The 23,261-nt window shown below is 63.1% G+C and overlaps 1 protein-coding gene across 1 annotated transcript; it reads left to right on the top strand.

Moving 5' to 3' along the window:
* LOC145714480 (putative bifunctional dTTP/UTP pyrophosphatase/methyltransferase protein) lies at positions 1–23,233 on the top strand. Its single transcript, XM_081793997.1, has 12 exons — positions 1–211; positions 1,748–1,879; positions 3,528–3,575; positions 3,716–3,780; positions 4,614–4,675; positions 5,462–5,570; positions 6,305–6,680; positions 12,876–13,038; positions 17,104–17,279; positions 19,952–20,069; positions 20,874–21,017; positions 22,474–23,233. The coding sequence occupies exons 1-12, from the start codon at positions 119–121 to the stop codon at positions 22,995–22,997; spliced, it is 2,010 nt and encodes a 669-aa protein (XP_081650123.1). The 5' UTR covers positions 1–118; the 3' UTR covers positions 22,998–23,233.
* Positions 23,234–23,261: the final 28 nt, after the last annotated feature.

Below are 23,261 nucleotides of genomic sequence, written 5' to 3' on the forward strand. Positions count from 1 at the left end.
GGCGGGGCCTTGGGGGGCGGGGTTCCATTAGTCCCGGAGCGTGCGGCTCGGGCATCCGGATCCGGATCTGTGCTCGCGGTCTGGGGCCGTGCGCGGGGGTGGCGGGGGTCGCGGTGCCATGGTTCTGAGCCCGGTGATCGGGAAGCTGCTGCACAAGCGCGTGGTGTTGGCCAGCGCCTCCCCGCGCCGCCGGGAGATCCTCAGCCAAGCGGTGAGCGGCCGCGCCGGGCCTGTGGCTGGGGTCTGCGCCGGGCAGGTGACCGGGCCTCCTGGGGCGGGGGGGCCTGGAGCGGGGGCCTGGGGCCGGGGACCTAGTGACCTAGGGCATGCGGCCGGGGGACCTGGGGCAGGTGGGCCTGCGGCCGGAAGTCTAGAGACCTGGAGGCCTGGTGCCTGGGGTCCTGGTAACGGGGCCTGGCAATGGGGGCTGGGTATTGGGGGGGCCTGATAGGGGCCTGGGGCCGGGGTTCTGGTGACCTGGGGTGCCGGGGCTGGGGAGGGGGGGTCTGGTGACCGGGGCTTCTGGTTCTGGTCCTGGGGGCCTGTGTGACCAGGGACCTAGTGACCTCAGGGTCTGGGATGGGGGCGGTCATGGTAGGGAGGGGCCTGGCACTGGGGACCTGGTTTTCCCGGGAGTCTGGTGACCCAGGGCGCCAGGTGGTCTGGTGACCAGGGACCTGGTGACCTGAGGGTGTGGTTTGGTGACCCCGGGGGTGTCTGGTGACCAGGGCCTGGTGACCAAGGGCCAGGTAGTGAGGGGCCTGGTGACCCTGGAGCCCTAGTGACAGAGGCCCTGGTGCCCGGGGTGCAGTGACCAGTGACTCTGGGCTGGGAGCTGGGGTCTGCAGACTGGAGGTCTTTGGGCCACGGCGTAATGACTCAGGGTCCTAGTGACTCAGGATAGTGGGGGTCTGTGTGATCTGGGACCAGAGTCTTCAGGCCAGGTCTAGTGGCCTAGTGGCGTGCTGGCCAAGGGGGTACGGAGATAGGGGCAGGTACACAGCCCAGAGGCAGGCAGAGGCCTGGGTCGGGGAAGGTACAGAGTGAGGGGTGCTCACTGTACCTCCCGAGGAGGGTTGTGGGGGGTACAGACCAAAGGAAGGCTCACAGGGCAGTCCAGGGGACATGGGGGTGTAGGAGGTCAGCTGCAGGGGGGCCTTTAGAGAGTTAGGTCAGGATGAGGAGAGCCACTCTGGAGCTGTGCAGGAAGGTGCCTGTGGGGTTGGAAACACCCTCTGTGTTCCAGGCCCACATTCCTGTCCCCACACGACTCTGGGGGGGGTTACTGTCTACCCAAGTGGCTCCCCACTGGGGCCTGCCTTGCCCATGCACACGGGTTTGGGGACAACGGTAAAGCAGCCGTCTTCCCTCACAGGTCCGCCCTTTGTGGCCCTGTGCGCGGGCGGTATGTTTTCAGCTGTTAGTGCACCCGTGGGTGTGATGTCCTGGCCTCTGTGACACTCTGGGAGCCCTTTGACCCCTCAGAGCCGGAGACCCCACCCAACTATCCTGCTGGGCTCTGTGTGGCCGCTGCCGCGGGTACCTGTGCCTTCAGGCCGGTCCGCCGGGGCCCCCGCCAGCCTCCGCTCCGGGCCTTGGCTGAGCTCATCAGCGGTCAGGGACGAGGTGTGAGGGAGACACAGGGCACGTGGGGGGAGGCCGTGTTTCCTGGGAAACCAGCTCATTCTGCTCAGAGGCCTTCCCTCTTCCCGCAAACCCTCCAGACCCCCTCTTCCTCCTGTTCCAGGGTCTCAGGTTCGAGGTGGTTCCGTCCAGATTCAAAGAGAAGCTCGATAAAGCCGCTTTCGCCACCCCTTATGCTTACGCCATCGAAACAGCGAAGCAGAAGGCCTTGGAGGTGGCCTCCAGGATGCACCAGGCAAGGGGGCCCTGCTACTGCTTTCTTCCCTGTTCTCTTGGGAGGACGGGACTTTCCGGCTTTAAACGTACATGTCACGGATCGGTGCCGTCTACCGTATGCAACCCCAACAGCCTACCCGTGGCTCAGGGTTACTGTGTCGCATGCTGTTACAATCACTGTGGCCGTGTCCTTGATATGAGCCTCCATAATTGTCGTTAACAGAGGAGCGTCATTGACGGTAAAGAATCAATACAGGTTGCTTATTACCATATGCTAGCATGTAGCCCAGAATTTCAATTAGTGTGGTGATATCATTTCCAACAAAGAATGAACACACTTTGTCTGTTTCTGTGTATTACTATGTAATATGCTATTTTAATGAATGTAACAGCATTTATGACACACTATTTAACAGAGCTTGTCTATGGAGCGTAGATTCTACGTTATATGCAGATACTGTTGTAATTAAAATAATAGCATCATTAACTCCTATTTTGCAACAGTATCACTTATGATACAGAACTGATGTAGATTATCCATTGCTTGGTATTAAAATAATATACTATTGCAACTAATGTCCTATAGGGAGTGCTTTGTGCCCAGTGCCGTATAACAACCATTGGTATAAATAAAGGAGTATTGACCGATTGATTTTCAGCAGTGGAAAGGTTAATATGTTAACTTTAACCTAAGTTCAACGTTCTATACAGACTTCAGATGTGTGCGTTCAGCCCCAAGCCTGAATTTTCCACCTGGACTTATTTTATTGTCTGGAGAACTTTTTTCTCAAATCACATTGAGCAGTTCGAAAAACCAGTTTTGTCCTTTTTTTTTTTTTATTTTTTATTTTTTTTAATGTTTATTTATTTTTGAGAAAGAGCACGAGCGGTAAGGGACAGAGAGAGAGGGAGACAAAGGATCCGAACGAGGCTCCAGGCTCTGAGCTGTCAGCACAGAGCCTGATGTGGGGCTTGAACTCACGTACTGTGAGATCGTGACCTCAGCTGAAGTCAGATGCTTAACTGACTGAGCCATCCAGGTGCCCCCAAACCAGCTTTGTCTTTTTTTTTTTTTTTTTTCTCAACGTTTTTTATTTATTTTTGGGACAGAGAGAGACAGAGCATGAACGGGGGAGGGGCAGAGAGAGAGGGAGACACAGAATCGGAAACAGGCTCCAGGCTCCGAGCCATCAGCCCAGAGCCTGACGCGGGGCTCGAACTCACGGACCGCGAGATCGTGACCTGGCTGAAGTCGGACGCTTAACCGACTGCGCCACCCAGGCGCCCCACCAGCTTTGTCTTTAATTCAGCATAGCTTGGGAAGGACTTGGGGCCCTAACCCACCTCTCCTGCAAGGGTCCCCTGCCCTGAGGGAGGCGGAGCCCATGGGACTGGACACTGAGGTTTGCAGTGCTGTCCCTCAGGTGTCAGGGAGGGAGCCGGCAGGTGCTGTCCCCATCATGTGACCACAGAGCACCTCCAGGCTACAGCCCCCCACACGTCCTGAGCCCTGCAGGGCAGGCCTCCTGGGGTCACCGTCGTGTCCTTGCTGGGGACACCGAGGACACCCACATCTTCCTTTCCGAAGTACCACCTGTCTCACCGCCAGCGCATTTGCATAAGACACACGGGTGTGATTTCCGAAGCTGAGTTTGCATTTCTTCCAGAAAGACCTCCGGGCCCCCGACGTCGTCATCGGAGCCGACACCATCGTGGTGAGTCCCCCTCGGGGCCCTTTTCTGGCCTCCAGTTTGGTTGGTGTGCCCTCGGTGACTGAAGTCAAGGTGTGGACATCGCGGCTTCCACAGATCCGGCTTGGGGACAGTGAGCGCCCCCCGCCCTGGTTCTCTTGCAGACGATCGGGGGGCTGATTCTGGAGAAGCCAGCGGACAAGCAAGACGCGTACAGGATGCTCTCCAGGTGGGTCCCGGACTGTCCTCCTCGGAAGCAGCCTTGCCTCAGATACAGCCTGGGGCGGGGTCAGGACCTTGGGCGGGGTCAAGGTCTGGGGTGGGGTCAGGACCTGGGGCGGGGTCAGGGCCTGGGGTGGGGTGGGGTCAGCTCCTCTGTTGTGGGTCCCAGGGCAGGGTTAGGGCCCAGGGTGGTGTCTGCCGTCTCCGCCTGGGGCAGGGTTACGTCCCAGCCAGGTACCTGGGTCGCGCCCTGGGTGGGGTCCCTGGGTGGGGTCCGTGCTGGGCCTTCCCGGCCACTCTTTTGGGTGAGATCAGAGGACGCAGCCTCGCACTTAATGCGGTGCTCACGCCCCCTAGGGGGACAGGGTCTCGGGGCAGACGGGTAGGCGGACAGGCGCGCAGGGGGACAGGCGAGCAGGTTGATAGTCCGCGCAGGTGCGCAGGTGGGCAGGGGCACAGGCAGGGAGGCGCACAGACTGGAAGGCGGGCAGGCGGGCTGGTTGATAGTCGAGGCAGGTGGACAGGCGTGCGGGCGGGCAGGTGCGCAGGCGCACAGGCGGGGAGGCGGGCAGGTGCGCAGGCGCTCAGGCTGGGAGGCGCGCAGACAGGAAGGCGGGCGGGCGCGCAGGCGCACAGCGGGCCGGCAGGCAGCGTCCCTCCGTGCCGAGCACCGCCCCCCACGCATGTGAGCGTGTCTCCGCGCCTGGGCCCTGCCTTGTCCGTGGGCTGGCATCCCCGTGCCGCAGGGACGCGCACAGACCCTCCGAAGAGCGGGTGGCAGGGAACATGCTGTCCCACAGGCTCCCCGTGGACACACTGCATGTGGGTCGTCCGTTGCAGGCTGAACGGGAAGGAGCACAGCGTGTTCACGGGCGTCGCCATCATCCACTGCTGCAGCCAAGGTACCTGCTGCCTCCCCAGGCCCCGCGCCACCGCGGGAGGAGCCGGGCGTCCTGCCGCCCCCGGGCCCTCTATGTCCCGCCGTGAGGGCCCTCCCCTCCCTCCTGCCTGCCAGGAGGGGCTGCTTCAGGCCTCGGTTCGCTTCCCGCTGAGCACCTGTGGGAGGCGGGGCGCCCCGACCAGCACGAGCCACACAGGTGCCACCTTTAGTCCAGAAGGGGGAGGGCCTTGGCTGTGCAACCTGAAATCCTAGGAACACGGGGGCGCCTGGGGGGCTCAGTCGGTTCAGCGTCCGACTCCGGCTCAGGTCATGATCTTGCGGTCCGTGAGTTCGAGCCCCGCGTCGGGCTCTGTGCCGACAGCTCAGGGCCTGGATCCCGCTTCGGATTCTATGTCTCCCTCTCTCTGCCCCTCCCCCTGCTCGTGCTCTGTGTCTCTCTCGCGAATAAATAAACATCAGAACAAATCTGTCTTAAGCACCAAAATGCTGAGGACCCGCTTGGCAGAAGGTGCCCGCTGGGCTGTGCCTGGCGCGTTTCTCACCTCCTACCGAGGCACGGAGGCCACCCCGAAGTTCAGTTCCCTACAGGGACACCTGAGCCCCCCACCGGCCTGGGTCTCCTTCCCTGATCTTGTAGCTTTCTTTTCCCCGCTGTTCACCGTTCCCGCCTCTCCACTAGCTGTTCCTGCCCGAGTTGTCTATCCCCAGGCCCGGGGCGGATTTCCCGCAGGTGCCCGGCCGTGTGCCCGCCCCGTGCCCTGACCTGCCCCGCCCTTCTGTGTTGCAGACGGCCAGCTGGACACGGACGTGTGCGAGTTCCATGAGGAGACCACGGTGAAGTTCTCGGAGCTGTCCGAGGACCTTCTGTGGGAGTACATCGACAGCGGGGAGCCCATGTGAGTGCACACGGGGTCTCACGGGACGCTGATCCCGGCACGGTGGCTGCAGCCTCGCGACCGGACCCCCTCCCGGAGGCCCCAGCTCGTCACAGCGTCCCCTTGGGGGTTAGAGCTCACCCTACGAATTCTGGGGGGACACAGACATCCAGTCCACGGTGGTGCGCTTGCCGTCCTGATGTACCGTGGGGGCTGGGCCCAGGAGTGCGAGCAGGGCTGGCTGAGGAGGCGACCTGCCCGGTTCCAGGGCAGTGGATGAGGAAACAACTCACAGTGGGAGAAACAGTCAGGCCCTTCGCCCTGTGCTGCTGCCACGGGACTGGGAGGCCACACAGGTTAACACGCCTGCTCCCCCGACACCCCGGAACGGGGCCGGGCCAGGGACAGGTGCATGCATGCAGGTGGGGGGGGCGGTCTCATCGCTGGGGGCGCCCAGAACCAAAACCTTGTGTCCTTTTGGGACCCTGGGGTCCGGGAGGCAGAGGAGGGAGGGTCGGATGGAAACCACGACGTGCCAAGTTGGGGTCCAGGAAAGGGTCTTTGAAGGCCCGTTCTCTGTCCCTAAGGAGGGGTCCACAGAGGCTCCTGGGCCAGCGGTGCAGATGTGGACAAGAGCACGGCCGGGGTCGGGGTACTCCCTGCGCTCCCCCCACCGGGACTACCGCGCAGCCCTCGCATTCTGACTTCTCCGTGTCTCCCTCCCGCCCCGGTCTGCCTCCTTCCGCCCCTCGCAGGGACAAGGCCGGCGGCTACGGGATCCAGGCCCTGGGCGGCATGCTGGTGGAGTACGTCCGTGGGGACTTCCTCAATGTCGTGGGCTTCCCGCTGAACCACTTCTGCAAGAAGCTGGTGGAGCTGTACTGCCCGCCCCACCGCGAGGACGTGCAGCGGGTCAAGCACGACTCCATTCCCGCCGTGGACACCTTCGAGATCGCGAGCGAGGCTGCTCAGGGGGACGAGGGCTGCGGCCCCAGCAGGGCAGGGGTGCACGGTCACACCGGACAGGCTCCTGCTGGCCCCCAGGGCCCAGACACGAATGGGCTGGTGGAGAACCCGCCCCCCTTCCCGTCCGACCTTCTAGACCTCATAGACGGCTTTAAAGCATCCAAGGTACTGGTCTGAGTGTCCTGGGCAGGCAGTGCTGAAGGACGCCACCCTGACTGCTTAAAACCCAGGGTGTGTCCTCTCCCAGCTCTGGAGACCACAGTCTGAGATCCAGGAGGGGCAGGGCCTCTGAGATCCGGGCAGGGCAGGGCCACTGAGATCCGGGCAGGGCAGGGCCGCTGAGATCCGGGCAGGGCAAGGCCTCTGAGATCCAGGCAGGGCAGGGCCACTGAGATCCGGGCAGGGCAAGGCCTCTGAGATCCAGGCAGGGTGGGGCTACTGAGATCCAGGCAGGGAAGGGCCACTGAGATGCAGGTGGGACAGGACACTGAAATCCAGGAGGGGCAGGGCCGTTGAGATCCAGGCAGGGCAGGGCCACTGAGATCCACGAGGGGCAGGGCCACTGAGATCCACGAGGGGCAGGACCACTGAGACCCAGGAGGGGCAGGGCCCCTGAGATCCAGGCAGGGCAGGACCACTGAGACCCAGGAGGGGCAGGGCTACTGAGATCCAGGAGGGCAGGACCACTGAGGCCCAGCAGGGGCAGGGCCGCTGAGATCCAGGAGGGGCAGGACCACTGAGATCCAGGCTGGGCAAGGCCACTGAGATCCAGGAGGGGCCGGGCCACTGAGATCCGGGCAGGGCAGGGCCTCAGATCCAGGCAGGGCAGGGCCACTGAGATCCAGGCAGGGAAGGGCCACTGAGATCCAGGTGGGACAGGACACTGAAATCCAGGAGGGGCAGGGCCACTAAGACCCAGGCAGGGCAGGGCCACTAAGACCCAGGCAGGGCAGGGCTACTGAGATCCAGGAGGGAAGGACTACTGAGATCCAGGAGAGGCAGGGCCACTGAGATCCAGGCAGGGCAGGGCCACTGAGATCCAGGAGGGGCAGGACCACTGAGATCCAGGCAGGGTAGGGCCACTGAGACCCAGGCAGGGCAGGACCACTGAGACCCAGGCAGGGCAGGACCACTGAGACCCAGGAGGGGCAGGGCCACGGAGATCCAGGAGGGGCAGGGCCACTGAGATTCAGGAGAGGCAGGACCACGGAGATCCAGGCAGGGCAGGACCACTGAGATCCAGGAGGGAAGGACTACTGAGATCCAGGAGAGGCAGGGCCACTGAGATCCAGGCAGGGCAGGGCCACTGAGATCCAGGAGGGGCAGGACCACTGAGATCCAGGCAGGGTAGGGCCACTGAGACCCAGGCAGGGCAGGACCACTGAGACCCAGGAGGGAAGGACTACTGAGATCCAGGAGAGGCAGGGCCACTGAGATCCAGGCAGGGCAGGGCCACTGAGACCCAGGCAGGGCAGGACCACTGAGACCCAGGAGGGAAGGACTACTGAGATCCAGGAGAGGCAGGACCACTGAGATCCAGGCAGGGTAGGGCCACTGAGACCCAGGCAGGGCAGGACCACTGAGACCCAGGAGGGAAGGACTACTGAGATCCAGGAGAGGCAGGGCCACTAAGACCCAGGCAGGGCAGGGCTACTGAGATCCAGGAGGGAAGGACTACTGAGATCCAGGAGAGGCAGGGCCACTGAGATCCAGGCAGGGCAGGGCCACTGAGATCCAGGAGGGGCAGGACCACTGAGATCCAGGCAGGGTAGGGCCACTGAGACCCAGGCAGGGCAGGACCACTGAGACCCAGGAGGGGCAGGGCCACTGAGATCCAGGCAGGGTAGGGCCACTGAGACCCAGGCAGGGCAGGACCACTGAGACCCAGGAGGGGCAGGGCCACTGAGATCCAGGAGGGCAGGGCCACTGAGATCCAGGAGGGGCAGGGCCACTGAGATCCACGAGGGGCAGAGCCACTGAGATCCAGGAGGGGCAGGGCCACTGAGATCCAGGCAGGGCAGGACCACTGAGACCCAGGCAGGGCAGGACCACTGAGACCCAGGCAGGGCAGGACCACTGAGACCCAGGCAGGGCAGGACCACTGAGACCCAGGAGGGGCAGGGCCACTGAGATCCATGAGGGGCAGGGCCACTGAGGCCCAGCAGGGGCAGGGCCGCTGAGATCCAGGAAGGGCAGGACCACTGAGATCCAGGCCGGGCAGGGCCACTGAGATCCACGAGGGGCAGGGCCACTGAGGCCCAGCAGGGGCAGGGCCACTGAGATCCAGGAAGGGCAGGACCAGTGAGATCCAGGCCGGGCAGGGCCACTGAGATCCAGGCAGAGGAGGGCCACTGAGATCCAGGAGGGGCAGGGCCACTGAGATCCGGGCAGGGCAAGGCCACTGAGATCCACGAGGGGCAGGGCCACTGAGGCCCAGCAGGGGCAGGGCCGCTGAGATCCAGGAAGGGCAGGACCACTGAGATCCAGGAAGGGCAGGACCACTGAGATCCAGGCAGGGGAGGGCCACTGAGATCCGAGCAGGGCAAGGCCTCTGAGATCCAGGAAGGGCAGGGCCACTGAGACCCAGGTGGGGCAGGACCGCTGAGATCCAGGAAGGGCAGGGCTGCTGAGATCCAGGCAGGGGAGGGCCACTGAGATCCAGGCCGGGCAGGGCCACTGAGATCCAGGCAGGGGAGGGCCACTGAGATCCAGGAGGGGCAGGGCCACTGAGATCCGGGCAGGGGAGGGCCACTGAGATCCGGGCAGGGCAAGGCCTCTGAGATCCAGGAAGGGCAGGGCCACTGAGACCCAGGTGGGGCAGGGCCGCTGAGATCCAGGCAGGGCAGGGCCACTGAGATCCAGGAGGGGCAGGGCCACTGAGACCCAGGTGGGGCAGGACCGCTGAGATCCAGGAAGGGCAGGGCCGCTGAGATCCAGGCAGGGAAGGGCCACTGAGATCCAGGAGGGGCAGGGCCACTGAGGCCCAGCAGGGGCAGGGCCGCTGAGATCCAGGAAGGGCAGGACCACTGAGATCCAGGAAGGGCAGGACCACTGAGATCCAGGCAGGGGAGGGCCACTGAGATCCGAGCAGGGCAAGGCCTCTGAGATCCAGGAAGGGCAGGGCCACTGAGACCCAGGTGGGGCAGGACCGCTGAGATCCAGGAAGGGCAGGGCCGCTGAGATCCAGGCAGGGGAGGGCCACTGAGATCCAGGAGGGGCAGGGCCACTGAGATCCGGGCAGGGGAGGGCCACTGAGATCCGGGCAGGGCAAGGCCTCTGAGATCCAGGAAGGGCAGGGCCACTGAGACCCAGGTGGGGCAGGACCGCTGAGATCCAGGAAGGGCAGGGCTGCTGAGATCCAGGCAGGGCAGGGCCACTGAGATCCAGGAGGGGCAGGGCCACTGAGACCCAGGTGGGGCAGGACCGCTGAGATCCAGGAAGGGCAGGGCCGCTGAGATCCAGGAGGGGCAGGGCCACTGAGATCCACGAGGGGCAGGGCCACTGAGGCCCAGCAGGGGCAGGGCCGCTGAGATCCAGGCAGGGCAGGGCCACTGAGATCCAGGAGGGGCAGGGCCACTGAGACCCAGGTGGGGCAGGACCGCTGAGATCCAGGAAGGGCAGGACCACTGAGATCCAGGCCGGGCAGGGCCACTGAGATCCAGGCAGGGCAGGGCCCCTGAGATCCAGGAGGGGCAGGGCCACTGAGACCCAGGTGGGGCAGGACCGCTGAGATCCAGGAAGGGCAGGGCTGCTGAGATCCAGGCAGGGCAGGGCCACTGAGATCCAGGAGGGGCAGGACCACTGAGATCCAGGCCGGGCAGGGCCACTGAGATCCAGGCAGGGGAGGGCCACTGAGATCCAGGAGGGGCAGGGCCACTGAGATCCGGGCAGGGCAAGGCCTCTGAGATCCAGGCAGGGTGGGGCTACTGAGATCCAGGCAGGGAAGGGCCACTGAGATCCAGGTGGGACAGGACACTGAAATCCAGGAGGGGCAGGGCCGTTGAGATCCAGGCAGGGCAACGGCTCTGAGATCCAGGCAGGGCAGGGCTGCTGAGACTCCGGCAGGGCAAGAGCACTGAGACCCCTTTGGGTGGGACCCCTGAGGTCTAGGCAGGGCTGCTGAGACCCAGGCGGGGCAGTGCTGCCTCCAGAGGCTCCAGGGGACGGTCCTTCCTGACTTGCAGCTTCTGGGCTACTGATGTCCCTGGACCGCTGGTCACGTCCTTCCCGTCTCCGCCTCTGCCTTCCCGTGGCTCCTGTGTGTCTGTGTGTCCTCCTCTGTCTCTTTCCAGGACACCTGCCGTTTTCCTAGGGCCACCCTGATCCAGCATGGGCTCATCCCACATCCTTCACTTACGTTTGCAGAGACCTTGTATCCAAATTAGGTCCCCTTCCCAGGTTCTAGGGTTCAGACTTCAGCATATCTGTTGGGGCCCCTATTCAGCCCATTGCAGTGTCCCCAGCTGGTTTTCTGCCTTCAGTCAATGGCTTGACACAGAGCTGGTGACTTCTGGGTCCAAGAGCCTGTGACCTGACCTGCCGGTCTGCTCGTCCTGCCTGGAATGTGGGACTTGTGCTCGGGGCTGTGAGGGCGGAGGCCTGTGTCCCTCTGGGACGCAGTGTCTGGGGTGTTGGAAGGTGAGCTTCACAGGACCCCACCTGGGGCCGGCGGTGCACCCCTGACCGACCTCCCCCAGCCCGGGAGACGAGCCCAGGTGCTGGGCCACCCCCCCGGCCGGGTGGGAGGTCACCCCCTGCCCGGAGGGATCTGTGGGTTCCTCCCGCTGTGGCCTTGGGATCCGAGGCAGCTGGCCCAGCCGGAGAGTGTCCCAGGCGGGGTGGGAACCCGCGGGCCGGCTGGGTGCGTAGCCGCGGCCTCCGTTTCCTTCCTGCGTGGGCGGTCACACGCCGCCCGAGAAACAGCCGGCTGCCCGTGCCCGCCGGGCCAGCGCAGGGGGCAGAAGCCTGCCCGGCCACCCTGCACCGTATCTGCCGAGGACGGGGCTGGCCACGGCCGTCCCTGCGCTCCCGTGGGCGCCCGCGCACACCCGCCCGGCTGTGCCCTTCGTCTCCGCACCCCCTCGCTGCCCCACGTGGCCGTGGCCGGCCCTTCCAGCGGCTCGGCTCCGAGGACAGCCCTGCATGGGCTGGGCGGGGCTCCACGTCGGCGGCTGGAGGAGAGGTGGGGATGTGGGTGTGGGACTGGGGACCGCCCCTCCCCGCTCCAGCCCCGGCCACGCCCCTGTGACGGCCTCGCCAGGAGAGAAGTTCTGGGGTCAGGAGGGAGAGGTGGTTCTGCTGTGCTGTGCACAAAATACCTAAGTACCCCGGGAATAACCATGCGCACGGTGTCCCCACGTGGTGCAGCTGTGCCGAGGTCCCGGCACCTACCTGTGTCCCTCTGGGGTCTGTCCAACCAGCCACCTACCTCCGCACGTAGCCTCGCAGCGTCGCTCACTGATTACATGTCCACCTGTGTAGCTGTCTTCAGAGTGTCTGACAACTATTTATGCGTCTGCCTACCTCTCACGTATCTGCCTGATCTAACATCTACCCCTTTGTCCGTCTACCCACCTACCCGTGTTTCCTTCTGCGTACCTGTTCCATTGCTCTCGCGGAAAGGTCTCCCGGCAGTCAGCTGACCCAGCCACGGGGCCATAGGGACTCAGGGAGCACATGTCACGTTGCCAGTGCATCGTGAGGGTTCTAGAAACGAGCCAGCATCGTCGGGCCCTTCATGCGGTGGCATCACTTGTCGAAGAAGGTTTCTGCGTGGCCGGGTGGGGGTACAGGTGACGGGGGGTGAGACCCCTGTCTGTCAACACAAGGCCCCACACGCCTGATGGAGACGAAGAACGGCAGTGTTCTGACTTCTGAGGCAGTGCCTTGGCTTTCACACTTAAATGTTCTGAGTTCTGAGGCCTTTGGAAGAGCAGACACACCCCACACGCGAAGAAGGTTTTTGCGTTACCCACGTGAGCATGGGTCCTGAGCTGCGTAGGCCCTCTGCTCCCGAGGACAGGCATGTTTGTCTCCAAATCCAGCCACGTCCTGAGGTCCTGGGACGTAGGGCTTCAACAGATCGATCTTGGGGGGAACACAGTTCAGCCCCACATACGAACACGTTGGATTTTCTCCCATGGGACAGTTTTTCTCCTTGATATTCACTGATGTGCTTTTGTCTTGTGCGAGCCCTGTACCAGCTGGAGCCTGCATGCACTGTTCTCTGGAGAAGAAGCTTCCATATGCACAAGTTAAACAGTTTTGATAGCTGTGGCCTCCCACTTTTGGGTCTGTGGGAGCGAAGGGCACTGCACAAGTCACGTCGTAAGTCTCGCTGTTGTTGTTTTGAACGGACAGGCTCTGTTCACGGCTTGCAAACTGAAGGTGTTTGACGTCCTGAAAGAGGAAGGCCCCCTGAAGGCGGTGGATGTTGCACGCAAACTTAACGCCTCTGTGTGTGGAACTGGACGGCTCCTGGATGTCTGCGTGGCCCTGGGATTACTGGAGAAGACAGACACAGGTAAGGGGACATGCGAAGTGTCCTGATGAGAATCTTTGCAGCTGGAAGGAAGTCATCCAGTGAAGGTGGCTTCTGGACCAGGGCAGGGAAGGCCCGACCGTCTATCCTTCTGCCCTCAGAACGTGGCTTTTCAGCGACGGTAAGAAGTACAGGATGAGGGAAAGGAAACACACAACTGTGTGTGTGGGTATGTGTCTTTCAGAAGAGTGGTTTTTAAAAAAATCTGTATTTATCTGACAGAGAGAGAGAGAGCAGAAGCAGGGGAGGGACAGAGACAGAGGGAGCGAGAGAATCCCAAACAGGTTCCGCACTGTATCCACAGAGCCAACGCAGGGTTCAATGTCATGACCCATGGGATCGTGACCTAAGCTGAAATCAAGAGTCGGGCTCTTGTTTGTGTTTTTTAATGTTTATTTATTTTTGAGACACAGAGAGACAGAGTGAGAGCAAGGCAGGGGCAGAGAGAGGGAGACACAGGATCTGAAGCAGGCTCCAGGCTCTGACCTGTCAGCACAGAGCCTGACACGGGGCTTGAACTCACAAACCCTGAGATCATGACCTGAGCCAAAGTCGGATGCTTAACTGAGTGAGCCACCCAGGCGTCCTCTTTTTTTTTTTTTATAATGTTTATTTTGAGGAAGAGAGAGAGTGAGAGCAGGAGAGGGACAGAGACAGAGGGGGACACACAATCAGAAGCAGGCTCCAGACTCTGAGCTGTCCGCACAGAGTCTGATGCGGGGCGCAAACCCACGGACCAAGAGATCATGAGATCGTGACTGAGCTGAAGTCAGACGCTTAAGCGACTGACCCACCCAGGTGCCCATAGGAGAGTGACATTTTCTTGGGCTCTGGTCTCAAAGAAGCTGTATCAGTCAGGGTTCAGCAGAGAAACAGAGCGAGTGGATTATATATGTGTACAGCACGGGTACATGTTTGTTTTTACTTGTTTAGACAAATACGTGGGTACATAGATACAGATTGGTAGTACATGTGATAACTAGCTAGGTAGACAGATGATAGGAGATTTGGATCGACAGACAGATGGATGGATGGATGGAAGGAAAAAAGGAAAAATGGATGGATACGTAAGTGAGTAGATGGATGCAAAACGCTATGGAAGGATGGAAGGAAGGGATGGATGGATGCACAGATGGATGGTGGGTGTTGGGTGGATGGATGGGTATGTAGGTGGGTAGATGGAAAGATTGATGGATGGAAGCATAGATGAATGAAAAGGTGGATGGATGGATGGTATGTGGGTAGATGGATGGAAGGATGGATGGAAAGATTGATGGGTGAAGGTTGGATGAATGAAAAGGTGGGTAGGGGGGTGGGTGGATGGATCGATGGATGGATGGATGGATGGACGGATAGATAGGTGGATGGATGGATGGATGGATGGATGGATGGATGGATGGGTAGGTGGATGGATGGGTGGGTGGATGGATAGGTAGGTGGGTGGGTCGGTGGTTGGATGGATGGAAGGATGGATGGAAAGATTGATGGGTGAAGGATGGATGAATGAAAAGGTGGGTAGGGGGGTGGGTGGATGGATCGATGGATGGATGGGTGGGTGGATGGATGGATGAGTAGGTGGGTGGATGCATGGATGGATGGGTAGGTAGGTAGGTAGGTGGATGCAAGGATGGATGGAAAGATTGATGGCTGAAGGATGGATGAATGAAAAGGTGGGTGGGTGGGTGGATGGATGGATGGGTAGTGGATGGATGGATGGATCAATGGATGGATGGATGGTTAGGTGGGTGGATGGATGGTGGATGGATGGATGCATGGATGGATGGGTAGGTAGGTAGATGGATGGAAGGATGGATGGAAAGATTGATGGGTGAAGGTTGGATGAATGAAAAGGTGGGTAGGGGGGTGGATGGATGGATCGATGGATGGATGGATGGATGGACAGATAGATAGGTGGATGGATGGATGGATGGATGGATGGATGGATGGATGGATGGATAGGTAGGTAGGTGGATGGATGGGTGGGTGGATGGATAGGTAGGTGGGTGGGTCGGTGGTTGGATGGATGGATGGATGAATATAGGGGAATGATGGATGGAGGGATAGATGATGGATGGATGGGTGGATGGATAGGGAGGTAGATGGATGGAAGGATGGATGGAAAGATTGATGGGTGAAGGTTGGATGAATGAAAAGGTGGGTAGGGGGGTGGGTGGATGGATCGATGGATGGATGGATGGATGGACAGATAGATAGGTGGATGGATGCATGGATGGATGGATGGATGGATGGATAGGTAGGTAGGTGGATGGATGGGTGGGTGGATGGATAGGTAGGTGGGTGGGTCGGTGGTTGGATGGATGGATGGATGAATATAGGGGAATGATGGATGGAGGGATAGATGGTGGATGGATGGGTGGATGGATAGGGAGGTAGATGGATGGATGGATGGGTAGATAGGTGGATGGATGGATGGATGGATGGATGGATGGTGGGTGGGTGGATGGATGGATGGATGGATAGGTAGGTAGGGATGGATGGATGGATGGATGGATGGATGGATAAGTAGGTAGGTAGGTGGATGGATGGATGGGTGGATGGATAGGTAGGTGGGTGGGTCGGTGGTTGGATGGATGGATGGATGGATGGGTGGATGGATTGATGGATGGGTACATAGGTGGATGGATGGATGGATGGATGGATGGTAGGTGGGTGGGTGGATGGTTAGATGGATGGATGGATGGATGGATGAATATAGGGGAATGATGGATGGAGGGATGGATGATGGATGGATGGGTGGATGCATAGGGAGGTAGATGGATGGATGGATGGGTAGATGGATGGATGGATGAATGGATGGATGGATGGATGGATGGATGGAGGGTGGGTGGATGGTTGGATGGATGGATGGATGGATGGATGGGTAAGTAGATAGATGGATGGATGATAGATGGATGGATGACAATGTGTTTCCTGAAACAGCGTTGTGGCACTTGGTCTCAGAGCAGAGGGTCCTATGGATGGTCCCTGAGCAGCTTGGGAGTGGCAGGGGGTGAAGGACCCCAGGGCAGGAGAGGCCGCTTTGCTTCTGTGACCAGGAGGAAAGTGGGGTGCTGGCCCAGGCCCCAGAAGCTGCCCTCTGTACAAAAGGCGTAGAAATCTGTGGTTAAGATTTGGAGCCTGGGAAGCAGAAGTCTCCCCCAGCCAGACCACTGTAATGATCTTCTCGTCTATGATGACCGAGCATCCAGAAAGCTCCAGCATCCAGACTTTTAATCACTTAGGAGCTTCTCCCACGTTTTGGCCCACGCCTCGCACGGTTCTTCGGGAGAACCCCGGGAACAGTTCTCCCGTGTGCGCGTGGGACGTGTGTCCTCTTCCAAAGGCGAAGAACTAAGAACGTTTAAGTGTTAAAGGGTGAGATGTGCCGTTATCTCGGAGGATCCCTGGGGCCTTCCGCTCACAGATGGGGGTCTCACCCACCATCAGCTGCCTGCACCCCCAGCCTGTGTTCTCTAGATGCAGGGTGGGGGGCCACGTCCTGCAGACAGATGGCTCAGGCGAGAGAGGAGGGGCCCCACACCAGTGCCGGCTCTCCAGAGAACTAGAACCCACGGGATCTACAGCTGGTGGTGTATGTCAGGGCAGTGGCTCATTCGGTGGCGGGGCTGTGGCACCTGAAATGTGTAGGGCAGGCCGGCCGGCCGCCTGGGAAATCAGTACATGCTGGTCCTCAAGTCTTGAGGCAGAATTGCTTCTTCCTCAGCGAAATCTCATCATTGCTTTTAACGCCGTCCACTGATTAGATGGGGCCCACCCACATTGCTGAAGGTCATCTCCCTTACTTCAAGTCCGCTGCTTCTAGACATCAAACCACACCTTCGAAACCCCGTCTCTTTGGGTTACCCGTGAGTCGGTATCGGCACCGGTCTGGGCTGTGTCCCCGCGGGGCCGCCCCCTGAGCGTGCGTCGTGCCCCGCTCAGGTGGGTGAGGTTGGCGCCAGCCCCAGGACGCCAGGCCGTGGCTGCCCATGTGGGAGGTGCGCTGGGGCGTCCGCTGGAGCCTGCATGACGCCCCTCTCGTGTCAGGTTACGGTAACACGCAGCTGGCAAGCCGGCACCTGGCGTCGGAGGGCGCGTGTTCTCTCCACGGCTTCGTCGCGTACAACGATGAGCACGCCTGGACCGTGTTCACAGACCTGGAGTCTGCGGTGCGACAGGGACCCCGCGCGGCTGCGGGGAGGCCGGCGGAGGACCCGTCTCAGGTAGCGAACATCAGGACGCGTGTGTGCACACTGCGCGTGCCCCACAGAAGCACCCACGGGCACGGATCTGCGCTCTGGCCGCCGGGTTGACCGGGCCGTCTTGCAAACCCGCTGACCGTTGGCCGTCGCGACAGCAGGATCACGTGGGGGTGGGGGTGGGGGCACGGGCAGCCGGCGTGGGTGGGAGGCCTGGCGGGGGCGTGGCGCGGGGGCCGGCCAGGTGCCGTGGGCCTGCGGGGTGCGGACGGGAATCTCGCAGGAAGGGCCCAGCAGGTGGCACGGAATGAAGGCACCGCGTTTCCCGTGTGGGGTTCCATCGCACGGACCCTGTCGCTCGAGCTCGGTCTGCAGAGTCTTCCTGCTGTCCCCCCCGTCCTTCCCCTTTCCCTTTGGGGAACCTTTGGGAGTTGACGTTAAAGCTGCGTGTGTCTGCAGGGCAGGGCCCGGTGGGTGCTTTGGGGTGGGCGCGGCCATCCGCCGCCTGCGTCCCTGGCAGCCTTTGCTGAGGGCAGAGCGCAGGTAGGGCTCCGGGTCGGGCTCCCCGCGCGATGCAGGAACGGGTCCGCCAGAGCACGGGGCCTGCATCAGGGCCGGGCGGCAGGGACCCAGACGGGCTGTCGCCGTCGCTTGGGCTCACAAGGCTGGAGGCTTACAAACAGCGCGCAGTTACTTCCCACGGTTGCGGAGGTGAAATCCATCCGAGTCAAGGCACCTGCAGATTCGGGGTCCGGACACCCCTGCTTCCCGCCTCCCATCCGGCTGTCGTCTCGGGGTGGGAGGGGCCGGGGGTCTCTGCAGCCTACTCTAGAAGGACACGAATCCCCCACGGGGGTCCACCGTCATGACCCGGTGACCCGCCCCACCCAGAGCCCCCCCCCCCCCTCCTGAGACCATCCCCTTGGGGGTTGGGGTTTCACATAGGAAATTGGGGGCCAGTGGGGGGAGGACACAAACGTTGTGTCTCTGAAGAAGACTGAGACACGCAAAGACGGAGACCCAGAGAGACCCGCACTCCTGGAGACAGAGAGAGACTGGGCGGGAGGGACAGAGAAGCCACACGGGGCCCCACGGGGTGGGGGGTGGGGGGGGCTGGGGGAGGGGCCAGTGTCTTTGTAAACAGCCTGTCACCTGCGAGTGCGGCGACGGCTGCAGGGCCCAGCGGGGGACCCGACCCCTTCCCTTCTCCTGCTTCGTGTCCATCCAGACCTTGCGCGGGGCTGGTGGCGGCCTCCGGGGTGACTGTCCCCATTCACTGGCTTCAGACGGGGAGATGCAGGCGTCTGTTAGGTCCCGCACATCCCAGGGGGGCTGACAGCCTGAAGGACCAGCCCCTTCTCTGGGCTGTACTCAGCCCTGCCGCCCCGGGACCGCCCTACTCAGCTCGGCCCCGCCCCTCCCCTGCACCCCCTGCTCAGCTCTGCCCACCGGGCTTCGCCCCACTCTGGTTCTTTCTGCCCCACAAGATCGCCCCCCCCCCCCCCCGCAGCCCGGCCCGGCCTGGCCCCACCAAACCCCGCCCCGCCCTGCACCCCCCCCCCACCAAACACCCTCCACGCCAGGCCCTGCCCATCCCCCCAGGCCCCTTCCTGGGTCAGCTCTGCCCCATGAGATCCCCTCCCCATCACTCCCCTCTGGCTTCGCCCCCAACCCCCTACCTGCCAGGCCCTGCACCCCCCCCCCCCATCAAACCCCCTCCCCGCCGGACTCTGTCCCCCAAACCCCCACCCAGCCGGGCCCTCCATCCCGAATGCCCTCCCCGCCCAGCTCTGCACCCTGAACCCCTGCCAGCCAGGCTCAGACCCCCTGTCCCCCGAAGGCCCTGCCCCCCCAAGCCCCTCCCACACAGGCCTTGTGCCCCAACCCCCCCCCCCCCAACAGCCGGGCCCTATACCCCGAATCCCCTCCCCACCCGGCTCTGACCCCCCAGACCCACCTCCTCCACAGGCTCTGACCCCCGAATACCCTCCATTGCAGGCTCTGACCCCTAAACCCCCTCTCCCGCAGGCCCTGCCGCCTGAACCCCCTCCCTTGCAGGTCTGATCCCCCCTCTCCCCCACAGGCCCTGCACCCCCAACCCCCTGCCCGACAGGCTCTGACCCTCTCCCCCCTCCCCTGCAGGCCCTGCCCCCCTCCCCCCTCCCGCCCACCCCCCCCGCAGACTCTGACCCCCTCCCGCCCCCCCTGCAGGCTCTGACCCCCTCCCCCCTTCCCTGCAGGCCCTCCCCCGCATGTCCTCCCTGCAGGCCCTGCCCCCCAACCCCCTCCCCCACAGGCTCTGACCCCTAAACCCCTTCTCCTGCAGGCCCTGCTGCCTGAACCCCCTCCCTTGCAGGCTCTGATCCCCCCTCTCCCCCACAGGCCCTGCACCCCCAACCCCCTGCCCGACAGGCTCTGACCCTCTCCCCTCTCCCTGTAGGCCCTGCCCCCCTCCCCCCGCAGGCTCTGACCCCCGGCCCCCTCCCCTGCAGGCCCTGCCCCCACAACCCGCTGCCCTGCAGGCTCTGACCTCCTCCCCCCTCCCCTGCAGCCCTGCAGGCCCTATCCACCCCCCCCCCCCCCACGCCCTTCCCTGTGGAGCTCCCTACCCTCAGAACCCCCGGGTGGGACCACAGCCAGTGCGCAGGCTCCCCTGGGCCCCTGTGTGGGTCTCCTCAAACCCCGTTCTGTTTCAGAGCAGGGACCGGAGGCTGCGTTTCATGCGAGCCATGCACGGCCTCACCCAGCTGACAGCTCGCCAGGTGGCCACGGCCTTCGACCTGTCCCGATTCGCCTCTGCCTGTGACCTGGGAGGTGAGTACCACGCCCCGCCCCCCGCCAGGCATCGGGCGCATTTCTTGCGTTAGGTCGTGGCCACCTCATCCGCTGAGAAGACGTCCAAAGCGGGTTTACGGCTTTACAAGCATAAGGCCAGGAGTTTGGCTGTGGCGGGTGCCGGGACTTGGATGGACATCCCCACGTCCAAGGAGGCCCTGGGGGTGGGTCCTAGAGGTTATGGGGCCCTTTCTGCTGGCTACCGATTTGGGGGAGAGGATCGCAGAGCCATCTGACCCTGTCTTGTTGGGTCTAACTACGCCCATATACCTGCCACCCTATTCCAACTCGCTCCTTATCCCAGGGCAGCAGACGTGAGCTGATGCCTGCCCAAGGGGTACAGTGGGAGTAGGGGTCCCAGGGGGAGCCCAGAGCTGCTTTCATTTCCCTGCCACCTGCACACCGTTCCTCCTGGTGGCCCACAGTGGCTGCTGTGGTGCCAGCCATGTCGTCCACATTCCGGCAGCGGAAAGATGATAAGAGTGTGGCTTCCTCCCTTCCCAGCTGGGCTCTGATGCTCCCTCTGTGCGTCTGTGCCCCCCCCCCCCCCCCCCCCCCCGCCCCCACTGATGTGCGCTGGGCCAGCAAGGTCCCAAGGGCTGCGTGAGACCTCAGTGATCTCTGCCCGCCGCTGGCTTCCGTTCCCAGACCGGGCCTCCAGCCGTGTTCTCAGACCTCATTCTGGTTTTGCCAAGGGGCCATCTTGGAGACCCGCCAGGGGTGTGGTGCGCTGGGCGGGTCAGGTGACCCTGTGTGTGTGTGTGTGTGTTTGCTTCCCCGCAGGCTGCACAGGTGCCCTGGCCCGAGAGCTGGCCCGGGAGTACCCGCGTCTGAAGGTGACCGTGTTTGACCTCCCGGAGGTCATCGAGCACGTGTCGAGTTTTCACCCCGAGGGCCGGCAGCCAGAGCGCCTCCGCTTCGTGCCAGGTAAACGCAGCTTTCTCTGCGCTCTGGGTCGGCGTTGGGCCAACCGCGTTCGCCTCTGCACAGCGTGGGTGTGCGTGCGGGGCCTGCGCCTGTCTGTGCGTGTGTACCTGCGTTTGCACGTGTGTCTGAGTGTGTCGGGTCTGTGCGCGTGTATCTGTGTTTGCACGTGTATCTGCGTGTGATATCTGTGTGTGCGTGTAGACAGGTCTCTGTGTGCACACACGTGTTTGTCTGCACTCGTGAGAGCAGTGGGGCTGTGGCGCTGGAAGCAGTCAGGGTGCAGGCGCGGGGGCGCGAGGGCGCAAGTGGGGGGCGTGCAAGCGGGTAGGCGGGGGCGCAAGGGGGCAGGCGGGGAGTGCGAGGGGGGTGAGAGGGCACGGGCGGGGGCGTGCGAGGGGGCACGATCGGGGGGGCGTGCAAGGGGGCAGGGTGGCGCGAGGGCGCAAGTGGGGGGGCGTGAAAGGGGGCAGGAGGGGGGTTGCGACGGGGCAGGCGGGGGCGTGCGAGGGCGTAGGCGGGGGGGGGGGCGCGAGGGCGCAAGGGGCAGGAGGGGAGTGCGAGGGGGCAGGCGGGGGGCACAAGTGGGGGGGCGTGCAAGGGTGCAGGAGGGGGGGCGCAAGGGCGCAGGCGGGGTGCGTGCGAGGGTGCAGGTGGGGGGGCGCAGGAGTGTAGGCTGGGGGGCACGAGGGCACAGGCGGGGGCGTGCGAGAGAGCAGGCGCGGGGGGCGCGAGGGCACAGGAGGGGGGGACGCGAGGGCGCAGGCGGGGGCGTGCGAGGGCACGGTCAGGGGGGCTTACAAGGGGGCAGGCGGGGGGCGCAAGTGGGGGGGTGTGCAAGGGGGCAGGCGGGGGCGTGCGAGGGGGCAGGCGGGGGGCGCAAGGGCGCAGGCCGGGGGCGTGCGAGGGTGCAGGTGGGGGGGCGCAGGAGTGTAGGCTGGGGGGTGCGAGGGCACAGGTGGGGGCGTGCGAGGGGGCACGGTCGGGGGGGCGTGCGAGGGCGCAGGTGGGGGGGGGGTGGTGCGAGGGGGCAGGCGGGGGCGTGCGAGGGGGCACGATGGGGGCGGGCGGGCAGGGGGGGCGCGAGGGTGCAAGTAGGGGGGGTGCGAGGGGGCAGGCGGGGCCGTGCGAGGGCGCAGGTGGGCGTCCACAGGTTCCACGACCAACCAAGGGCACGAAGGGAAGTCACCCAAGAGTTGGCGCGGAAAAGCCTGGAGTCAGACGTGGTGGAGAACTTCCAAGGGCAGCTGTGAAGGCGGGAGCCCACCCGGCACTCGCGACCGCCGTGGCCCGGCCCGGGGGCCGACGCGCCATGGGACCCGGGGTTAGGACTGGAACGTGTTGGGGTTGGGGACACGGCATTTCTCGGAGCGGGGCGGGGAGCGGCGCGGCCCCGTGTCCCCGCCGTGGAGCGCCAGCCCTGGTGTCCCCGACTCCCGACGTCTCCCGTTCCAACCAGGTGACTTTTTCAAGGATGACCTCCCGGACGCACAGCTGTACATCCTTTCCAGAATTCTCCACGACTGGGCGGACGACAGAGTGCACGAGCTACTGAGCCGGGTGTCCTGCAGCTGCAAGCCAGGTGAGACCCCTCCCGCTGCGCGTCCTCCCTCCGCTTGCAGAGAGGGAAAGGGAGGGTTTTACCGACAGCCAGGAGCCCCTGCGCCCCCGCGCGCACTCTGCCGGCCCCCTGCGGACGTGCAGGAGGCGCCAGGAGGGCGGCCGCAGCTTTGGGACCTCCTCACCCGAGTCTCCCCGTCCTGGCCCCAGGAAGTGACGACATCTGTGTTCTCGGGCCGGAGGTTTGCCGGACGCCCCAGCCTGTGTCCCAGGGGGCCTGGAGCAGGGCATACCCAACCCCCCCCCCCGGGGGCCCCTTCCCAGGCCTCCGAGGTCCCAGTGGCGCAAAGCGCAGCTCGTATTCCCGTGCCCCGAGTGCCTGGTGACTTGCGAGACACTTCTGTTACCTCCCCGTGCGGTTAGGGAACACGAAACAGCAGTTCACTTTCCAGTTTGCCGGAAACAACCGTCATTTTCGGTCTCGTATTTTGCACAAAGGGTGAAGCAAGGGTCAAGTGTAATCGTGTAGGTTGGGACTCCCCAAATCTGCAGGCAGCCGGAGACCTGGGACTAGTCCCAACACTGGTTGGAGGTAGAATTCCCTCCTCCGGGGGGACGGCGGTGTGTTTTCTCTTGAGGCCTTCAACTGATTAGACGAGGCCCACCCACGCCGCGGAGGGCCAGGTG

Source organism: Panthera onca, chromosome X (genome assembly GCF_046562875.1).
Source record: "Panthera onca isolate mPanOnc1 chromosome X, mPanOnc1 haplotype 2, whole genome shotgun sequence".
Lineage (NCBI taxonomy): Eukaryota > Metazoa > Chordata > Mammalia > Carnivora > Felidae > Panthera > Panthera onca.

What these genes read in the sequence shown, in the direction of transcription:
- LOC145714480 (XM_081793997.1), top strand. Translation starts at nt 119, where the DNA reads ATGGTTCTGAGCCCGGTGATCGGGAAGCTGCTGCACAAGCGCGTGGTG. An exon ending in TGGCCTCCAGGATGCACCAG is followed by an intron (nt 1,880 to 3,527) that starts GCAAGGGGGCCC and finishes CATTTCTTCCAG; the next exon opens with AAAGACCTCCGGGCCCCCGA. An exon ending in TCGGAGCCGACACCATCGTG is followed by an intron (nt 3,576 to 3,715) that starts GTGAGTCCCCCT and finishes GTTCTCTTGCAG; the next exon opens with ACGATCGGGGGGCTGATTCT.